Raw genomic sequence first — 14,222 nt, forward strand, 5'->3', positions numbered from 1 at the left:
TTTGGTATCCCGTCTTTACCTGCTGTTTTTTTGTTCTTCAGGTATTCAAGTATTTTCCGAACTTCTTGTACATTTATATTAAGTTCTTTATTTGTGACAATTTCTGGTGTTTCCGGTTCTAGCGTCGTTTGTTCTTCCTCTGCATAGCTTTTTTAGGTAGTCAATCCATGTATCCTTTTTTATGTGTTTTGGTTCTATTAGTTCCTTTACCTCCGTTCTTTGACCTCTTATGCAGCGCCATATTTCCTTTTGCAGACCGTAAAAACCAAGTTCCATTTCTTTCGAAAAGCGTTCCCAGTGATCATTTTTTTTAATGTCCCCATATTATGTTTAGTTGTCAACATAATAAACATTTTTTGTTATTAATTAGTTCTGTAAGTTATGTAATCTTACAGAACTAATTAATAACAAAAAATGTTTATTATGTTGACAACTAAACATAATAAGGGGACATTTAACGAATATTTATTTTTAAAATGGTACCATTCGAATTGGCATGGGCATTTACTCGACTAAGGATTTGTTCTGTTCAGGGGTGAATGTATTTCAATTCTCTATTTTAGCTTTATGTTCATGTAATGTTCATTGTAGGTTGTTCGGAAGGTTCTGTTTCATTTTATGCCATACTCTTTCAACGAAATTAGGACAATAGGACAGGACTGTCAGAAGGCCAAGAAAGAACGTTTATATTGTAGTTTCCAAACCAGTTGTTAGCGATTCTGGCCGTACGAGAGGCCACTTCGTCCCGATGAAAAATATAATTCTAGCTACCGTTTTATTTTACAATGCTTGGTAGTAGACTGTTTTGAAGTATTTCTTGATATTAAGCAGAATGTACTGCCATATAACCCAAAATCATCACTCATTTAGGAAATTTTACGGTTCGTTTCAAACGTCCTTTGTGAAAAGCCTCATGCTTAGTGTGAATAACTTATTTGCGGTAATCACCAACACATGCGTCGAATTTTAATTCGTCGTAAAAAATTACTTCTTCTATCCAATCTTCTACCCACCAAGAAAGTTTAGATTTTGCTCAGAGCCTGGCTTGCTTTTGTTTTGATGTTAACAGTGGTTCTTCCTTTGCCTATGAGAAAATATAATTTTAAAGTATGAGTATTCCAATAAATTTTTTTCTGTAACTTAAACTTTTAAAACTTTAGTCCAGGTTTATGTAACCACTTGCAACAGCACTTTCTTTACATATTTAATCCAGTTGTATGATTCGATTTAACTTGCCTTAGAGTATGTCTTTGACTTTTGACCTTCAAATATTTCATGTGAAAGTTTGTTAAATAATTTATTTACTAACATCAACATCCATCTACACATTAAATTGTATCTATTCATAAAAAAGGATAATACGTACAAACTATTTGTCTACATTCTTATACTCATCTTCACCTATCAGAATTCTGTAGAAACATACATAGTAAATATCAATGGTTTTTTCGCATAGAGTACTCTCTGTAATGAAAATTACCAATAAAATCTTCTTCTATGGAACGATTACTTCGGTTGATTTTACTTTTGGTTAAAATGAATGAAATGCATGATCTAAAAAAGTCACATGTAACCATTGGTCGGAGAAATAGAGATGGAAAGTAAAATTTAAGGACCAAGTGGAGTAAAACCTAAGGGTTTTAGTAGTACCAAATTGGAAAATAAAGACGAAGAATACAGAGAAATGACAACTAATCTTTGAACCTTCACGATCTTCAAAGGCTGTAATACCAAGTGTGATGACCAGAATGAATAATAAAAATATGTATTTGTTGAATAAATATATTTTACTCATTACATAAAATAATAAACAGATACAGCAAAATTACTTCTCATCTATTACCTATATTTCAAACTCTATGCCCTCAAGAATGAGTCCTGGTGCAATCTCCATCTTAACTAGTGTTCCTTTATTGACATCATTTTCTTCAGGCGATTCTTGATCAATGTGGTTTTCTTTTGAACAACTAGGAATATGAATAAGCTCTGGGCCAGAATCTAGTTTTTCATCGGTATTAGTGTTTTCAATAGGAGTAGAATCAACATGATTTACTTTTGAATTGATATAATTGGTATGATCGTTTTTAAAATCATTGTCTTTAGTGGGTTTTTGTATATTATGTTCAAATTTGTTTATTTTTGAACCCATATCATGATTTTCCTTCGTTAATGAGAGTTTTCTGATAGTTTGTACGGCATCTTTTAAAGAATCTCTTCTAAAATTAGTTTTCCGTAACATCCCTTGAAAGTTAAATGGAGGGTCATCATCGGTAGTATTGTTGTCCTTTCTATAAATATTTTTTAGTTCTTCCACAGGATCCACATGATATCTTGGTTTAATACTAACAGGTGTTGCTTTTATAAATTCAAAATCTTTGTTAGCAGGGGATGAATTTTTAAGGAAATCCGGATTAGGTTTATTCTTATAAGAACCTTCGATCTTGCGGAGATTTGCCTTGTAAGGAGTTTCATCATCAGCTGTAATATTAAAATTTACTTTATGATCTGCTACTTTTCTTTCGTAAGCTTTAATATCTTCATTGGCCATATCTTTAGCCTCTTTACCGTTTTCTGATTCTACAGGACTTGCGAGGGCTACTATCTCTTCATCTGGTTCTCGTCTATAGTTAGTGTTAGCTAGAGCGTCACTGGTGTCCAAATCGTCGTCTGTTGATTCTTCATTAGTTTGAGATCTGGATTCTCGCCAACGGTATGGACTGTCCCAGGATTCCTCCTTTGATCTAATATCTCTAAAAAATAAAAAAACACTAGTCAGTCTTTATTATATATATACAGGGTGATGATTGATTAGTGTGAGGAAGCCCAGTAGATCTGTTATAGTAAAAATTACAAAAAAAAGTTAGGCAACTTTAAACTCAACATTTTAAAATTAGTTACAATCTTACAGGGTATTCCATAAGATGGTGGCAGACCAAACTTATGTTTTTTTAAATGGAACACCCTGTATTTTATTTTATTTTTAATTTTTTTTTAAATTTTTTAAATTGATTTTTTATTTTTCTGTGTTATTTTTTTTTTTGCGTCGGTTATTTTTTATAAATTTTATTTGAAAAAAAAATGTTTTCTTTTCTGTGTCGTTATTTCGTTACTGAATTAATAAACAATACTGTCAAACTGTCAGTTTCTGACAAATCAATCATGGCCAACTCACAATAATTCTTGGTAAACGTTAAAATATCTACCAAATTAATACTTTGATGGAAAAATAAAAATATCTAGAAAACTGATAACTTTAGGTATAGGGAGTACTTCATAAACTTTGAAGTAAGATATTAGTATTTTTCGATAGTGATATAAAATACAGGGTGTTCTATTTAAAATTACCAAGAAAATAATGTACTTGCATTTTGACTTAACCTGTATTTTATTTACCGAATATTATGAAAACGAATATGTTTTATAATTTTTAATAATTATTAAAAAACTATGGATGAAATAGATCAATGTTCCTATACTCCTTTTTAATTATACAGGGAGTTAACTTGATGCGATTTTCAGGTAATATTGGATATAACTTTTTAAATATTCGGTATATTATAATAAAACTTTACATTGTTGCGATGTGGAAGTAAAGCAGATTTTAAATTTAAAATAAAATACAGGGTGTTCTATTTAAAAAAACATAAGTTTGGTCTGCCACTATCTTATGAAACACCCCGTAAGATTGTAAATAATTTTAAAATGTGGAGTTTAAAGCTGCCTCCAATTTTTGTCAATAACTTTTTTTGTTGTAATTTTTACTCTAACAGATCTACTGAGCTTCCTCACACTAATCAATCACCCTGTATATATATATATATATATATATATATATATATATATATATAATATAATATATATATATATATATATATATATATATATATATATATATACCCAGGTGCAAAAAAATCGATCCATGAATATTATTTGCCGAAAAAAGAAAACGTTTGAAGATATTAGTTTTAAATCAGGTATATATGTAAAAGTATATGTTAGATTAAAATAATTTTTACAGATTATCCAAAAAAATCATTTATTTATAGAGACATACGCCAAAACCCAAAAATACAAGAATATTCAAAACTTTCTGAAATTAAGAAAAACATTGATAATAAATCAATATCCAGTGTTTCCCCCTCGGGCCCTTATAACAGCCTGTACACGTCTAGGCATTGAGGTAATAATTTAACCTCTGGATATAAAATTGATCCAATTGGTCCCATATTTCTTGAAGAGCCGCTGTAAGTTCAGCCAAGTTGTTTGGACAGGGTACTCGTGCTCGAAGAGGTCTTCCCATCATTTCCCATAGATGTTCTATGGGATTGAGATCGAGACTACAAGCTGGTCAGTTCATACGGACAATTCCCACCTCCTCTATATATTGGTTGATGATTCTAGCACGGTGAGGACGCGCGTTGTCGTCCATAAAAATAAAATTAGGTCCAATAAAAGGAGCAAAAGGTACCACATGCTGATCTAAAATACTTGTTATGTATCTTGCAGCAGTCATAGAACCTCTATCTACAATAACTAAATCAGTATGGGCTTCTGAACTCATACCAGCCCAAACCATAACGGAGCCCCCCCGATAACTTATTCTTTCCGCAATATTACATTGAAAATATCGCTTTCCGTGTCTTCTCCAAACCCTTTCTCGGCCGTCTGGTAACCTTAGACAAAATCTGGACTCATCTGAAAACAATACATTACTCCAATCTGCATCACTCCAGTGTTCATGTTCTCTTGCAAAAGCAAGGCGAGCTCTGCGATGTTCTATGGATAGTATTGAAAATAGGGCTGGCCTTCTGGATAATAAATTACCTTCTACAAGTCGTCGACGAACTGTCCATCTGCTTACATCCACATTTCTCACTTCGCTCAGATAATTTGTCAGTTTAACTGAAGTTAGATGCCGATTTCTCAAACATGATGAGACCAGAAATCATCATCTCTTTCGGATGTTACCCTTCTACGACTTGATCCTGGTCTTCTTGTGAAGTTACCGGTGTCGCTAAAACGCCGAACTGCTCTTTGAACCGAAGATTGACTAACACCCAACATTTCAGCTGCATAATATTTGCTACGACCATCTTGAACTAAAGTCACCGCCCTTGCAGCATCTGTCGGAGTTAGAGACATTTAGGAAGGATAATTAAATAAAAATATAACACTAGTTTTGAAAATAAAATCACTACACTAGTCTGGTTGTTGAATTAAAAACAACATTCAATAAATATCTACTTGCTTCAGACCCTTTTTGACAAAAACCTGAAATACCAATTTGTTTTAAGAAATATAAAAAGCAATATTAAAAATATTATTTTATTTCTCGTATACGAGGGTACACCTAAATTTACATACGTAATTTAACGTAATATAATGTCTCTAAAATTATACAACTTCAAATAAATAAGAAATAAGGAATGGATCGATTTTTTTGCACCTAAGTATATATATATATATATAAATATATATATATATATATATATATATATATATATATATATATATATATATATATATATATATATATATATATATATATATATATGTTTTACTCAATATCCGAATTTGGCAATTGATTGAAAGTTGTACCCACAATGCGTTGTGAATTTCGTTTATTTCTCACATCGCGTTTCGGGTATTTTTGACGTTCACAGAACGCGTTGTGAAAATAATGCGAAGACTCACAATGCGAAACTACGAAGACCGTCGGACACACACGGCGATATATATATATATATATATATATATATATATATATATATATATATATATATATATATATATATATATATACAGTATACTCCCTCTATAACGAACACGGTTATTACGAGGTTTCGTTTATAACGAGGTACATTAGATGTCCCGTGAAATTTCTAATGAACTAAAACCCTCTATAGCGAGGCAAATTTGGTTATAACGAGAGAAAATAAGATTGAAAAACGTGTTTTTTTACGTTTTCGACCCAACCGTGGTTATAAATAAATACCCTTTTAACAGCCCCGCAATAAACTTAACTGCTGCCCGCAATAAACTTCTTTACAATAAATACAACTGTTTCACATCTTTAGAAAATATTATAAATAGAATAATACTGGACAATTTAAAGCAGTTAAAAATGACAGACTTCTTTCAATTGCAGAAGCAATATTTTATGTTATCCTTTAAAATACGCTTTATACATTATGCAGTTGGAAAAAAATGTAAGTACAGATTTTTTGTTTTAACGAATATCATTGACAATAAAAGTAAACAACTCTTTTTGTTTTAACCTATTTCATTGACAATAAAAGCAAACAACTTTTTTTCAAAAACGCCATTCAAACAATATTTATTAGCATCTTATATTGCTCCGAATGGTATCACTATAGGAAGTTATTGTTTTAGAAAATTACATATTCATATGTATGCGCAGCATTATTGTTGTCTGATATAACGAGATCGGCTTATAACGAGGTAATTAGTCTGCCATTTCAGTTCTCGTTATAGAGGGAGTCTACTGTATATATATATATATATATATATATATATATACATATATATAAATACGTTAATAAAATGGATGGCTGTAAAAGATGTAAATGATGTAAATAAAAATACAAATACCCACATAACGAAACTTCTAATTTTATTTAAAAAATGCAAATAAAATGAGGATTAAACACAAAAATTTTTAAGACCAAATTTCTTCATTTATTTTTGCATGTCAGCGATCCATGACACTTCAAATTACATTGTTTGTTCCTTAGTTTACAGTCGCCACAAAACCACTGGGTAAACGATAATAATAATACAAAATGGTCCGAAAGGTTGGGATTTATATAGTCCAAGAAAAACAGATCTTTTCATTGGTAGGAGCCCTTATAAGGCCCTGTTTGGCAGCAGACAAACAAATGGTTTAGAAGATGCAGACCTTCCGAAAGATGTCCTTGATAAACTACAAAATGAAGAAGACTTGGAAGAATTAATAAATAGCATGGAAAACGAACATGATGATAATTATTTAAAAAATGGAGAAAAAAGCAACAGTATAGAACCATGCCAAGAGAATTTAGAGAATCCAGACAAATTCGAATGAATCATTATCCTGAACAATAATAACCTGATTAAAAATAATGAAGATGCACCCAATATACAAGAAGCCAAAGTTGACGGCAATTTTAATCATCAGTTAACCCAAAGAAGTACTCGAGAATATTGAATGAGAGAGAGAAGAATCGTATAAAATGATGAGAATTCGGGCATCAAAGATGATAATGCGAGTCAAATAAAAGATTTGCTCCTTCAAAAAAAGTGACTAATGTTTTGATTTGAGTGCCGGATGTTGATAGAGGTCGATTAACTCCAAGAAATGTATTAGCAATTGTTTCTGAAATTAATAATTATGGCTTGTACAAATTCAGTACCAAGAATGAACCGCTGGATAGATTATTTTCAAGAAATGAACTTCTTCAAACCGATTCGAAATTCATGTTTGAATCAAATGATATTAGTAGTAAGAAAATACCCTTGAGAACTGCAGCAACTATGTCATCCAAAGGTTCTGGTCACGGTTTTTTCAGATGCAACTGTAAAAGGTTTTGTGGCGACAATAAATGTTCCTGTAAACAAAGTAGCAAACAATGTAATTCAAAGCGTCATGGATCGCTGACACACCAAAATAAATGAAGAAATTTGGTTCAAAAAATTTTTGTGTTTAAAACTTATTTTTATCTGCATTTTTTAAATAAAATTAGAAGTTTCGCTTTGTGGGTATTATTTGTATTGCCCATAATGCGAAAAATCGTCGGATGTGTCCGACGGTCTTCGTAATTTCGCATTTTGAGTCTTCGCATTATATCCACAACGCGTTTTGTGCACGTCTAAAATACCCGAAACGCTATGTGGGGAATAAACGAAATTCAAAACCCGCTGTGGGTATAAATTTCGGTCAATGACCGAATTCGGTTATTGAGCACTATAATATATATATATATATATATATATATATATATATATATATATATATATATATATATATATATATAAATTCGTATTTAAATTTTTAAACACTGGTTAAAGCACAGATTAAAACGATGTGTTTTAGGATATTTTACTAATCTCGAAACCTACAGAGGTAAATTATATGTATGTATATATACATAAAAATTATTTCCATCTTATATCTTTTTAGCTTTTCAATTGTAACTTTATAGGATAACAACAAACACCGAAGTACTTAACATTATGTAGAAGAACAAGGAACTGATGGGGTAATAAGGGGACGCAGATAGCACGGTTGATCAATTCAAGGGAAAAGGTCAATAAGAAGCAGACAAATTTCTTGGCTGAAGAACCTGCAATGTTGGATCGGCAAAACATCGACCGAGATCTTCAGAGCCGTAGCTGTAGCCAATTGAATCGCTTACCTTCGAAGGGGACGGCGTAGTAAGAACATATTTTTACAGTTCTACTACACTTCGAGGCATCTGTAACGTAAATTTTCATTACTCCATATGAATTGGTCTATTTCCATTAATGTATTATTTAAACGAAAGAGCTTTAGTTCGTTTATAAAGTATTTAGTGATAAGTTCATCGATTTTTTTAACTAATTAAATGGCTTTGGTAAAGACCAATTAGCCAGACAATTTTTTTATTTAACTATAATAATATATTTTTTAATCGATTTCAACGTAGTACTAAATTAATGAACTTTAATGGCGTTTTGATGAAAAACTAATGAAATAAATTTGAGAAGTGTGAATAGGATATCCTGTATACACATATTGTGTGAGTTTCTTTTGACATGAGACCTATCTACAACGACACTGGTTAAAAATATTCACTTTATTGATAATTATAGGAAGAATACATATATATTTTATTTCAAAGAAATAAACAAAACATACATAATTCAGGGATAAATCTATTACAAAACTACAACTTAGGACCAAGACAATTATTTAAAGGTTTACCATGGAAAATTTTTTAGTAATTTTGGCGTTTATGATAGTGTTGCTCTACAGACAATACCCATATCTCAATCATCGATTTATATTTTATATAATTAATTCAATATCTACCGGTGTACTATGATATAAAAGAATTTAACAGATATTGGGTGTTTATTTTTGCTTTTATTTTTATTAAATTTTGAGATCAAACATGTTGTAATCCTCACTTGTCTGTTCCGTTTACCCTTCAGAAGGATGGCTTTGGTCTTCTCTGCCGCGAGTTGAAGTCCATGATCTGTCATCCAGTCCTTCACGACTTTGACCGTATGTCTTACCCGAAATTAGAGATCCGGCTCGTTTCGCGCTACTACCAGCACAGCTAGACCATTCACAAAGGCGAAGGAGGTTATACCTTTTCCGTATTCGCAGTTCATGACCCCGTTATATGCCAGCTTCCATAGCGTCGGACCCAAGACCGATCCCTGTGGGACTCCAGCCGTTACGTCAATGAGTGTGTCCTTCTCAACCATGATGCTTCTCTCAGAAAAATATTCCGTCATCACATTCATCAGATAGTTAGGACACTTCCTCTCTTCTAATGTCCACATCACCTCTTTCTATTTCAGAGTGTTAAATACATTTCTAACATCGAACAGCAGCAGAGCTGCTCAGTGGTGTTCGTCCCAAATGTTGTGTAATGCCTCGATTACACTAACAATTGCGTCAATTGTGATCTTTTCCTTGCATAATTTACCGTTTAAGTACAGTTGGTTTAAAATAGAAGGTTGGTTAATATATCAAACGCATCGATCTTCTGGCCTTCTTGTAACAGAAGAGTCCAAGTTTTAACACCAATCACAAATATTGAGAAGACTAATGTTTGGCAGTCGCATTGTGTTTGCTTGAGAGGTAGATATATATTTCCATATATTTATTAAGCGACTCATAACCTACTTTTTTTAGAACTTCTTTTTGGTCTGTCAGTTGTAAAATGCGAAATGTGTATACTAACGGTATCTTTGTCTTGATTTTATTAATTTTTTGACTAAACTATCTTTGCAGGGAGACATCTGCCCACGAGATGAAGCAGTAGAAATATATAACCAACGCTGCAGAATACCTGGTACAAAGACTTGTTTAAAACTACAAAAGGCTTAGTTGAAGATATATACAGTAGTAGTACAAATGTAAACATTTCTATTTCATTAAGAAAATATATCTGTTTATTCCAGGCAAATTTATGTAATCTTGCATTTTCAAGAGAAATTAACATGAGGAAATTTGAACCTAAACGGATCATTGCATGTCAATCAACTATGAAGGCTCTTAAATTGGCTCTAGTAAAGTTAATAGATTAACGGAACATTACATTCTTATTGGGATAAGTATGGTAATGAAAAAGATGATAAACTTGTCTGAAGAAAATCAGCTGCAAACGGTCCATAGCTGTAGGAGTGCCAAAAAGTACCATCCGCGATCAGAAAAAATGCTTGATCTGAACATCAGTACATGGCAAAATGTATATTAGATGGATATAAGTACTCCGGAACAACAACTGCAATAAACTCAATCAGCCTTTCTTACTGTACATGCGTCAAGAGAAACTTACATACAATGGAACTGTTTATATAATTCCTATTCATTCGAAAACTATGAAATGAGCATTTGTGAAATTTGTTTCCGAATTTCTGTAAAAGAGTATTTCTAGAACAAAAAACGTTAACAACGAATAATACCTTACATTATGATATTTATTCCAATATATAAGTATGGCAAATAAAGATCAAATAAATTTATATCAATAATTTCAGTTTTATAGTGGTTGAAAATCGAAATATTGAAAAGAAAATATATCAGAGACCATAGCACTAGAGAACGAGATTTGGTTTAAAAACAATGTAGATCAAAGGAAAAATATTTAAAAACTAATTTAACGATGGTGTTGATAATCCGAATATGATGGTATGTAAAGTCCGAAATCACCTAGTATCAAGAGCAGCTGCGTGTCAAATTTTTGGAAGGAATAATATAGAAAAGCCAAAGATCTGTTAGATACAATTGAACAAGTTATGTTTGTAAAGGTTTTTTAATTGGAATAATCCAAGATTGAATAATATATAGGCCTGCTTCATTGGTTAATAAAAGGCATTTGACAAAGTTCAACAGAACAAAATAATGGAAGTTTTAGAAACTTCTATGACTTGATCGACGGAAATGTATATTGTCACCTCTCATATTCAACAGTTACTCAGAGTTAATTTTCCAAGAAGCCTTAAAATACACTGAAGCAGGAATACTGTTAAATGGCCAACGAGTAAATAATTTCACTGCTCAAGGATTACAACCAGGAAATGGGTATAATGTATGCATTTGTGTTCATGTTCTATACGTTTTTTTTTAACTGGAGCATATTTCACATTTAACTAATTTCATAGTTAACATATTTTAAAATAATCAATTGTGTTTTGTTTTTGTGCAACTTGTAATCCTTGTTTAAACACTTTTTTCGCATTTTTTTAAGAATCATAATATCTATAGCAGATAGGATATTTTCTTCAGCTCATGTTGTGCTGGTATTAAAGCAATTAAATGCTGTATCTGGTTTACCTTTTAGAGTTTCAGTAGTTGGTGGGTTCCAATATTCCTACTAGGTTAACATCTTCTTGTAAACCAACAATTTATATTTTTAAATTGTCTCGTTTTAAACCCTGTTTCTGATAAATTTTAAAACTAATCGGCAGTAGGTAGATTATTTTCAGGATTCAATTTTTCTGTTTCTTGTGATATAACCTTCATTGTAGGCCTTAGCTTTTTCCATGATGTTTAGATTAAGTTAAGTGAAACAGATCTCCATGCGTGAGTAGGGGAGAATATAACTTCTTTTAAATTATATTTTTTGATAAGTTATATTTTATTTTTGATAATTCTGCGTTATGTCACGAACCTTAGAAATATTATCTTCTTCTTCTTCCTACTTTATAAATAGGCAAAATGCCTGTTTTACTTTGGTTTTTAGCCTCAATTGACGTTGTCTGACCATCTTTTCCTCGGTCGTCCCAATGATCTTCTTCCATTTGGCGATTTGTCTCTTGCTATTCGTAATATTCTATTTTCTGTCATTCTTTCGATGTGTTGATTCCATTCCACTTTTCTTCTTTTGGTCCACGCATTTATTTCCTCTATACCACATCTCGTTCGTATTTCCTCACTTCTTACTCTGTCTCTTAGAGTTTGGTTTGTTATTTTTCGTAAGACTTTCATTTCTGTTGTTTCCGGTAGTCTTTGTGTTTTCGCCGTATCTGCTCTTGTTTCCGCTGTGCACGTCATTATTGGTCTTATTGTTGATTTATATATCCTGGTTTTCGTTTCCGTTGTTAGGTATTTGTTTCTCCAGATTGTGTTGTTGAGACATCCTGCTGCTCTGTTTGCCATGTTCACTTGTTTTTGTACTTCTTCTTCCACTTTTCCGTAGCTTGACAGTTTTATTCCCAAGTATTCAGTTTCCATCATTTGTTCTATTATTTTGTTATTTACGACTAGTTTACATCTTCTCGGTTCCGCTGATATCACTATCGCTTTAGTTTTCTCTGTTGAGATCTCCATGTTGTATATGAGCACCTTATCTTCGAATTCTTTAATTAATCTTTGTAGGTCATCTTCATTTTCGCCTGTTATTATGGCGTCGTTGGCGTAGCGTATTATCCTTATTTCCTTTTCTCCCTTTCTATATCCTCTTCTTTTTTTAACTTTCTTTATGATTTCATCCATTATCAGATTAAATATTAATGGGCTCAACGAATCTCCTTGTCTAATGCCAGTTTCATATTTGATAGGTTGCGATAGTTTTCCTTTACATCTTACCATAGCTATGTTAACTTTATATATATTCTCAATGGTTTTTACTAAATCCAGTGATGTTCCCTTTTCATATAATAAATGTATCGCGTCCCGAATTCTCACTCTATCAAACGCTTTCTTTAAATCTATCAGACACATATATGCTGAGAAATAATATGAATGAGCAATTTATTTTTATGATCTATCGACGGCAATAAAGGTGTACAGCTTGGTGCTAGGAACATGGTTTGAATATTCCTATCACTTATTCACAGTACTTGTTCATTTGGATGACCTGGAGCATTTTCAAGTACTTGTTCATTTGGGTAACCTGTTGTAAAGCTGTTATGGGCAAGTTGGACCTTTTCATAAACTTCTTTAGCTCTGGGATTTTTAGCTTTACCAATCAATAACAAATATTGTCAACTAATTGTTTATTTGGGTGATCCGGAGTAAAGCTTTTATGGACAAGTTGGATATTTTCATAAACTTCTTCAGCTATGGTATTTTTAGCTTTAAAAATCACTAACAAATCCAATTTTTGTGTTCCAGTAACATTTAAAGATGCCATAAATGCGATTGTTGGGCAACGATACGAACTTTGTCGGGCAAAAATCTTCAAAATACTGCCACGAAAATCATCTGGTTTAAAAAATTCGATTGCTTTTGCTCTTAGAATTTGTGCAGTAACAGAAATGTGTTTAGAACACTCTTGTCTAAACCACATGTAGAAAGCGTTTTCCCGCTTTGTACAATTTACCAACTCTTAATGTTTTACGCTTTCCTAGTCCAGAGTCTATAGTCTTCACGTCCTCTATCTTTTGTTTTTTCCCATGTTCATGTATATATACTGATAGGCCCAATTCCATATTATTTTACCAATCGAACGTGTTTTCTCCACTATTTAATTTATTCTTTTAAACAAACTTAAAAGAGCAGGTAAATATGTACACACGTACACCTGCTAAGTTTTGAGATTGGACTCTGACGTGACTGAGCGCATACGCGGTGTGCGGCAATATGTACAATAGGTAAATTATTATAGATGAAAGGCAGGAGCGGAGAAAGGGTGCCGGATTATTCAACGCATGGTACAATGAACACAAGGTATAATACATACTGTTCCAAAATATGTTCGCTTCGCGCATGACGTAGTAAAGATCCATTCTATTTACAAGCAACATTTGAATGTAGTCGTATAGGAAAGACTTTTAATTTTTTGTTAATATAATTTGACTAATTTAATTATAGTAATTATTAAGAGACGATAAAGTTGTGTTATTATAATATTTAATTATAAAAAATATTTTGTAGTTAATTTAATTTCATTGATTTTTGGGTACAGTTATTTTGTTAACATAGATATCCGTTATAAAACATGTTTTAATTATTTTTTATTACACATACAGATTAATCAACTTATACTCCAGAGTTCGATGTTTCA

The 14,222-nt window shown here is 31.9% G+C and overlaps 1 protein-coding gene across 1 annotated transcript in view; it reads right to left on the bottom strand.

Moving 5' to 3' along the window:
• Positions 1 to 1,777: 1,777 nt before the first annotated feature.
• Positions 1,778 to 14,222, bottom strand: part of ninaC (STKc_myosinIII_N_like and MYSc_Myo21 domain-containing protein ninaC) — a 78,055-nt gene continuing 65,610 nt past the window's right edge. The window contains exon 18 of the mRNA XM_072522785.1: positions 1,778 to 2,750. Within this exon, the coding sequence (XP_072378886.1) occupies positions 1,844 to 2,750 (907 nt within the window). The 3' untranslated portion in view covers positions 1,778 to 1,843. The remainder of the gene's footprint in view (positions 2,751 to 14,222) is intronic.

The sequence above is a fragment of the Diabrotica undecimpunctata genome, chromosome 2, assembly GCF_040954645.1.
Source record: "Diabrotica undecimpunctata isolate CICGRU chromosome 2, icDiaUnde3, whole genome shotgun sequence".
Taxonomy (NCBI): domain Eukaryota; kingdom Metazoa; phylum Arthropoda; class Insecta; order Coleoptera; family Chrysomelidae; genus Diabrotica; species Diabrotica undecimpunctata.